The 8,877-nt window shown below is 33.6% G+C and overlaps 2 protein-coding genes and 1 long non-coding RNA gene across 3 annotated transcripts; 1 reads left to right on the top strand and 2 right to left on the bottom strand.

The window, feature by feature from the left end:
- On the top strand, window positions 1,386-3,285 carry LOC104722150. The gene is made up of 4 exons (XR_757150.1): window positions 1,386-1,822; window positions 2,094-2,746; window positions 2,817-2,875; window positions 2,976-3,285. It is a non-coding gene; the product is annotated as an uncharacterized LOC104722150 (long non-coding RNA).
- On the bottom strand, window positions 4,786-5,277 carry LOC109127240. The gene has a single exon (XM_019231783.1). The coding sequence runs from the start codon at window positions 5,275-5,277 to the stop codon at window positions 4,786-4,788; it is 492 nt and encodes a 163-aa protein (XP_019087328.1).
- LOC104727713 lies at window positions 7,002-7,400 on the bottom strand. The gene has a single exon (XM_010446793.1). The coding sequence runs from the start codon at window positions 7,398-7,400 to the stop codon at window positions 7,002-7,004; it is 399 nt and encodes a 132-aa protein (XP_010445095.1).

The following is an 8,877-nucleotide window of genomic DNA, read 5'->3' on the forward strand; positions in this document are numbered from 1 at the left end:
TCACTCCTGATTGATGATGCAAAAACTTGGAACCCTTGAAACTGTTTAAAAAGAAAATGAAACCTGAGTTTTACTCACCCAATGAAGTGAAGTCATAGAAGTTTCCTCTGTCAAAGTACATTTCTGTCGAGAACACACAAAAGCCATCATCAATAAGCACAAATCGATATAAGTTAGAAAACCGAAAAACGAATCCTTTCAGAGACAAAATAACACACCTATTTGACCAAGAAGTTCAACTTTAACACCATTATGCTCCACCTTTTTCCCTTGATATGGATCAATGCAAACCTAATAAAGACGACAAGGAATAAAATTACAATAAAGCATAATAACTGGAACAGCTGGGAATTCATCTAAAGCAAAGAAGACCAAGTACCTTCCCGGAGATAGTGTCTTGACTATGGAAAAGTGGCACCAGAGCCGTTTGACCATTTTCTTTCTTCATGGGAACCTAAGGAAACAACAATGGAGATTAAAAAAAGAGGAGACCTCGAAAAGTCTAAAACCTGACTAGATCTTAAATACAACAGTATGAGTACAATAGATACCTGTTTACGATTTTTGCCATCAGAGAAAGTGATGGAAACGTTACAAGCGGGCTTGAAGGCTCCAAGAAGGTAATTCTGTGAGATTGAACACACAAAAACAAAAGCTATAAGCATTTTTACAAAGCAAGACTGAGTTTTTTTTTTTATAGATGCAGCAACTTCATAGTAAAGAGAGCACTTACCATTATCAGAAGACTAGATCTCTCAATCACAACAACCTGTTCAATTCGATCAAAAGGGTAAGAAGAAAAAACTAATAAGCGGCATTTCCGATTTTATTACACTAAAATGCTAGAGCTGATTCAGAAATTCAAGTTTCACAATTCAGCAAGGAATTGAAAAAAAACGAACCCTAGTTCCCCAATTCATAGAATAAAGCTAAGAGAATTATGAATCAGATGTAAATGCTTCAGTGATTAGAAGAGGACTCGATTCAATAGAAATCAAGTCGGTTAGAACAACTGAGACACAGAAGTACGAGACCAGTTACCTTCCGAGGAGAGCGCAATTGAATCAACCAAATCTGATTATTGTTTTGTTGTTGGATTGGAGAAGAAGATCGACGGAAAATGCAAGAAAAGTTACAAAGAACGAAAGAGAAAAAAAAAACGAAATTGGGAAATAGAAAAAGTAAGGAACTTATCTTTAGTTTCAGACAGTATACAACAACAAGCCCAGTCAAAAAAAAAACCTAAAAGTTAATCCAAATCAAAGCCCAAATGACAACATTGACCATTGCAATTTGCAATGTACCATGTACACTTAATAATGTTATTTGTTCAAAATGAGGTAAATGCAAAGGGGGGGGGGGGTCAAAGTGTGTATTTTTTTTTTTCCTCACTAACCGTGGTTTTATTGATTTTGGAGACTATTGATTGTGATTTGTTTCGATGTCGTTTAATTGATCCCTCTGTCTATCGCGATTGCATCTCAGTTTCTAGGATTTGAACGAATCGTTGCGATCGGTACTTCCCATATATTTCTAGGGTTTCTAACTGTTGGTTAAAATTTTCCTTGCTATGATTCTCTGGAGAGTTTAGGTTTTATACTCTCATCCGCTTGTTAAGGTTGAGATCGTTTTTCTTAAACCTCATAAGGCAATGTGCTCATTGGTTGTTGTTATTCTTGACCTTATGTTATGCTCTGCCTTTCGAGCTTACCTCCATGTGCTCTGGTTGCGTCTTCCTTTGGAGCTTACCTCCATGTGCTCTGGTGGTCTTCTTCTTACAACTATGATGATTTGGCTGTTTTCATGTCCTCCTTATGAACAAGTTAGTGGGCTAAATCTACTGTCTCTCGGATTGTGTTGAAGTTTCAGTATCCTCCTGACATTTTTGTTATGTTTCTTTTGATCCAACAAAAGATTGATATGTTTTTTTTTTTTTTTTGCTTTACATCATATCCTGTATACTAAAGCTGGATCTGCTTAACTAAGTTACTGGATCTGTTTGAAAATAAGAATTGAAGAAGCCTTTTTTGTCATGGCGTCAAGTCTTTCTTTGAGCAACTCGCTAATAATGTTCTACTGCTTTCTCTAAGTAGGCATTCAAAGATGCAAAAAAGCGGTATGAAGCCTCCGGGGGTTCTTAAAACTCTAGTTGGTGTAGTCTCTCAAGTCAGAACAGCAAATAACTTTGAAAGTAGCAGTAAGTTACTTCTTCTTTCATCTTAAGCCACGGAAATGCCAACATATTTGATATCATGAAGTCATAATCTCTAGCGCATGTATAATCAAGTGGAGTTTTCCGTCTCTTAGGCATACCATTTAATTAGCAATCACAACCAAAGATGCATGCGTGTGGAGTGTGGACATTGAAGAGCCAGAGTTTTTGTTTTGTTTAGTCTTTGATATACATTTTCCCCGTGACAATGCACAACTATCGTGTTCTCTATAGAGGCTTGGGTGCACAGCTTGCCCGTGATGTTCCATTCTCAGCAATCTTATGGGGGACCCTCGAGGATTTTTGACATCTTTTAAACATTTTAGTTAACCCTAGTATTGTAAGTGAATTTGGTTTGACCTTCCCCATTGGTACAGATGAGAAGAAGGCTTCTGGGAGTTGTTGACAATGATACAAATCTTCTTGGTGTTTTCGGTGTAAACTTTTTTACTGGTTTTGTAGCTGGATGTATCAGTGCAATCTTAATAAGTATCGTGTCCTCTTGACGTTGCAAGAACAAGAAGACAGATAGAGGTTTGTTTGCTTTGCATCTGGAACCTTGTCTAGTTACTTATTAAGATTTTTGTCCCTCCCATTAATTCAGAAGGATCCTGGTAGGGCGTTGATAATGACGACGCGACAGACACTAGTAGAGGTTTGGAGGTATGTATATTTCATAGATATTTGAAAGATTCCATTTTTTATTTGTCAAAAGCTCTGTGTTTGTATTGAAATAAGACATAACTAAAATACATCCACACAGGGATGGAGGAATGAGAGGACTGTTCATGGGAATGGGTCCACGAGTGGCTCGTGCAGGACCGTCGGTAGGGATAGTGGTTTCCGTCTACGAGGTGGTCAAGTATGTTCTGCATCACCACACTTCATCATGACCCAACAAAGTCACAAATCTCATACACATAACACATGAATGTGGATACGGCTTTAGGTTGTAGTTTGTTTTTCTTTAAATTAACAAAATAAGTTAAACAGGCTCAGTCCTCCAAGCCCTTGTTTAATATGAGCCGGAATTTTGTCCAGCTATTAATATCGGCTATTTAGTATGTTTAATCCGGTTTATGTCGGCTTGATCGTTCATCAGACTTAGGTTGGCTTAGTGTGATTAGACATAAGATGATGATAGCAACAATGCCCATTAGTCAAGAATATGATCTTTTACTAAGGAATGAGACTCTTTTTTTTTCTGATAGAAGAATTGAGAAATAGGATTTGATATGTATTATTATTTGGTAAGTCAAATGTGGTAATAGTGCCTCTTCGAATGATAAAGCTCTTAATCGAATAACAATGAATTGCAATTCTTTAGACCTCCTTACCACCAAATAATATAGGCTTTCTTTTCTATAAAAAACCATACCAAAAGAAGTGGACAGCAGAACGATGTGCAGTTTGCAGATGGGTTGAAATTTGGGACTACAACAATATTATCATCTGCAATATGTACTGTTTGTTTAATCTTTATGTACTCAAGTCTATTTGAAAACATTTACTTCACATTTTTTACCTGAATGAGTCACAAATGGTAAATGGAACTTGCATTTAGAATAATATTTCTGCGTCCATTCTTTGACTCACATGGACGGTGTAAGATAGGATTTTTTGCTAATTACTGTAGATGAGATATTTCAGCCAGAGGTTACCATTTTAACTTTCATGTAAACGGAAGATGGTTATGTTCCATGGAATACTTGGAATACTGTAGATGAGACTTTTGTAACATCATATGTTATCATTGTTAATCAGCAACTTAAGATGTTTATTTCTTTCTCAATTTTTCTCGTCAGATGCCAAATCGCAATGCATCACGCATGCTATGGCGCTAGTTAAAACAAGTGATTTAAAACAACAGTTTTTAACAACAGTTCTCGTCAGTTGTTTTAAATCACTTGTTTTTAATTGGAAGGGTGGTTACAACTTACAACTGAAAAAAAAACAAAAAACATAAAGAAAAAAATGGGTCGTTTTTAGCAACTGTATTAGCGTCACTTTTATAGAAGCTTGCAAGCAGGTATATATTTTCAAGTTAGTTCAAATTATTTGTATTAGTTATGTTATGTACTATGATTGAAATAAAAATAAAATTGTATGTCATCAAAAATTAAAAACTATGCATGTCGATTATTGTTTTATTAATATAATCAAAATTAGGTTTTTCATGATCGATTTTTACGTACCTTCTGTTTCAAAATAAAAAATGTATATAGTAACTAAAATTATTAATATTATTTATTTTATTTTAACACCCGTTTTTATTTATTTTAATTTTGTATCATTTTAAAAAGTGATCTTACCAACAATTAATAGACACATCAAGTATCTAAATGATGTATCAATTATATAAAACTGATACAAACTAATAGAAATTGAATCAATTTTATTTAACTGATGTCAAACTAGTTAATTATAACATCAGTTAATATAATTGATGCTTAGTCATTTATATTTGCTTCATTTATAAATAAGCAATTTAATATAACATCACTTAACTTTATGATACATTTTAAGTGATACAATATACTCTTTTTTTGTAGTGCCTGCATACTAACTCACCTTCAGTTCTTCTTCTTCGTCTTCTTTGTGGTGCAATGATGAATAAGCAGGAGTCCGTTTGGTGGAGATGTAAGCTGAAGCTCGCACCTCCCAAGCAGCATGATGGAGTAGTGTAAAGATCCCAAAGTTGCTCTGACTCTGAAGATGGTTAGAATCTGGAATTCGAGTTTGTTGTTCTGCAGCTGTTTCTGGAGATCCATCTTGTCGTTTTCATGAAGGCTCCTGAAGTCTGAGGCGAATCTTACAAACCCAAATTTGGTCTCGTGAGTGGACAAGTTGAATGGATAGATGAATTGCCAATCAACCAGATTGTTGTTGAAGAGTAGTAGCGTAGAAGAGCTTTGAAACCTCACTTTGATCATCTTGTTCGGGTTTTCAAAACTCAAATTCACCAACAAGTCTTTGAGGTTGGAAGATTTGGAGCTTTGGATGTTGAAGATGGGTAACTTGGGTCTGGAAAACGCTAAGTGGAATGGAGGGTTTAGATTTTTCATAGCATAAAGAAAGAGGAAGACTCTTAGGGAAATAGAGGATTCACTTTACCAATTTTCAAATTTTCTAAGATTCGATAGAGTTCCAAATATTCGATATCAATTTATTATTATTATTATTTTTTTTTAAATCACAATCATTCTCTGATTTTTTCATGGAAGGGGATTTGTAAAAAATTGGGTGTTTTTTTTTGTTTCATCTAATTATTTTTGTCACAAGCAAAATAAGAAGAAGCAAATCTCAAAAATGTTACTAAAAAATTGCTCAAATTTTGCTTAATTTTTTCTTAAGAATTGCTAAACATTATTACTAGTATAGATTTTTTTAAAGATTTCAGTATTTCACCATCATTCTCTAATTTTTACTTTCGAAATGTCATTTAAATCTCAAAGTTTAGTTTGACTTCATGATAAAATGGTGAAGTATCATTAACTTGGCCAATGAACTTCCCGTCATAATTATAGAACTAATATATAGCACATGTTGACAATCATCACGAATATATTGCTATGGCCTGATGGTAACTGTGGTGTGCACTACCTTTTCAAACCCCGGTTCGAAACCCCCCTTTGCAACGTTTGAGTTTTTTTTTTTTTTTTTTTTTAAAACCTACGGATGAAGCTCATTCTCTTTGATGAACGGGTAACGCATTCGAATCCATTATCACGAATCAGATTTTGTATAATTCTTTGAATTGGGGATTTTCCTAGGGTTGTTCGAATTGAGTATGTTTTTATTTCGATTATTTACTTTAGACTTATTTTCAGATGTTTGTTTCTCAATTCTTGGTTTCTTAAGGTTGTGGTTTGCTGTATCTTATCTTCAGAAGTTTTTATATTTCTCAGACATCAATTGATTTTGTAAGTTTTTGTAACCAAAACACTTTTTTTTTTTAACAATCCGTAATGAGGTTCTTCTACCACTGGAGAAATTAAAAATTAAGAATTCCAAATGAGTTTCTAAACTTTCGAATTTGCAAAATTTATATAGAAATAAATTTAGGGTAACATATATAGTGTGTCTGTAGTGTCAGGGTCATTAGCTTGTACAGTGTGCTATCCAATTAACCTTGCAAGGACGCGTATGTAGGTATTGGCTTGTACTTCGTCTGTGTGTAGTCTTGTAACTCTAGACGTGTGTTATGCTTTTCGACGAGATCTTTCTATTTGGGGTGTAGTCTTTCTTTGCGCAACTCGCTAATCATATTCTACTGTTTTCTCTAAAATTAGGTATTCAAAGATGCAATTAGCGGTATGAAGCCTCCGGGAGTTCTTAAAACTCTAGTTGGTGTAGTCTCTGAAGTCAGAACAGTAAATAACTTTGAAAGTAGTTGCAAGTTACTTCTTCTTTCATCTTAAGCCACGGAAATGCCAACATATTTGATATCATAAGTCATAAATTGAATTTGGTGACTTCATCAACTTAATAATCCTATTTGTTGAATCATTTCTACATTGTTGAACTAAACTTAGAGTTCCTTGAACTCATATCTCAAATCTGTCGTTGTAATCCGTTTGATTGATCTTCTGAATCAGCGATCTATATCTAAGCACGACAAGATTAACACATATATGGAGGTGTGCATATTCAATAAATGGGATTGCAATGGTTAAATTTATTTTTAATAGGTAAAGAAACCTTACAAGAACATAATAGAAAATTTGTGAAAAAAAAAACCTAATAGAAAAATAATATGAATCCAACTTCATTTGAGGGATAAATATTTCTAGAGGGTCCAACTGTACAATAGTTTGGGCGTTTCTTTACCCTCTGCACGGTATATTCCTTCTTCTCTAGCATCCCAAAAAACATTTATACCATAACGAACAATGATAACTTTACCTTCATATGCCGTAAACGATGCATGAAATCTGAAATCAGGACCCTGCCACAAGTCACAATTAAATTTAGTTTTCAAAGCACTATCATGAAAACTAAAATCATAGGTTTGTCCAGGGCTTAAGTAATGAATGCCTAGGTTGTCTTCGTTCGACACACAATGAATTTTGAGAATGTTTTGTGGACCAAGAGAATTTTTGAAATGTACAGTGTTTTTTTCCCAGATCGCGTTGCTCGATCCAAGACACAATGCAATGATAAGCAAAAAGCACAAGAAAGAATTCATTGTTTTGCTTGATCAAAGTATATGTGTGTGTGTGTGTGTGTGTGTTTTTGGCGTTTAGGACTGATCTGTATCTGATAAGTAGAAGGTTCTGATTTATAGGAGGAGGTCATGTTCATGCATTCAATTTTTCTTATGATTTTTGCATCTCATTAAGGCGTAATATTCTTAAACAAAATCTTTGTTTTGTTTTGGAAAGTTTGATAATAAGTAATCTTTCAACTTTAATGATATGCATTTGTGACCGTGATCTCTGACATTGGAGGCTAATTTCAATAAATGACATTTAGAATCCGAACAATCGATAAGGTATGTGCACTCGATAATCCTTATTCATCCTTGATCTGCTGGTATCCGTCAATATATATTCAAGAACTTTCCATATATATATATATATCGTGTAATATGTTTTCTCACCAAGTAATATGTTTTCTCACCAAGTAATTAGCAGATTTTCCGTCTACGATGTCTTGTCCAACACACAACTAATCATGCGAATGTTATACGGACCAAGAGAACTTTTGAAATGTACTGTGTTATTTTCAAAATTTAATAAATAATATATTGCTAAAAGTTGAATTATAATTAAGATTTTGTTAACTCATTTTTGGATCAGAAATCGAATCCGAATTAAAAATCAGATATATATATATATATCTATATATATAAATAAGTAATAACTAATTAAAATCCGACATTTATGGTAATAAATTTGATTTATAACAAAAATACAAAAACTCACATTTATAATAATATATTCTATAGAATAATTTGTATTTATCAAAAGTTGCAGAATATCTTTTTAAATATATATTCTTAGCTAAATCTATCTTAACATTTTTGGAGTACATTTTTGTGCTATCCTCTCTTATCTTTGTATCCAAACAAGTTCATTCTCTACAATCCTTACAACCAAACACAATCATTTCTTTATATGCTAATATTAATTTCCTAAAATCTATCTACCTAAATTAAATAAATATGTTAGATTAAAATATAATTCTCCTTTCACTGTTATTTAATGAGAAATACCCTAGACTAGCACCATTTTAGTTTTTTTTTCCAAAATTAGCACACACACTTAAGTTTTCCAAAACTAACATTTTTCTAAAATTAATTATTATATTATTAATGACAAAAAGAGAAAATCGACAAAATCTCCGACGACAAAATCTCCGACGAATCCACAAGCTGTTTTTGAGGAAAGAGCATGTGTTTGGAGCTTGGGTTTTCACAACGAAAGCTAGATTTGGAGGGAAGAACTGATAGATTTCGATTTGATTGTGGTGTTGATAAAGACGATGAGCTCGATTTTTTGCATACAACAAATCCACTGCCACCGTCGTTTCAATCCCGTGAATTCCCACAACCACGAAAACGGACTCAGCGACGGCGAGCTTCAGTGAGAGAATCTTGTTCGCTGTTCTCGAATCTGTTAATCTAGGTAAGGATTGAAGTAAGGATTGAGTTTTTGGAATTT

Source organism: Camelina sativa, chromosome 11 (genome assembly GCF_000633955.1).
Source record: "Camelina sativa cultivar DH55 chromosome 11, Cs, whole genome shotgun sequence".
NCBI lineage: Eukaryota > Viridiplantae > Streptophyta > Magnoliopsida > Brassicales > Brassicaceae > Camelina > Camelina sativa.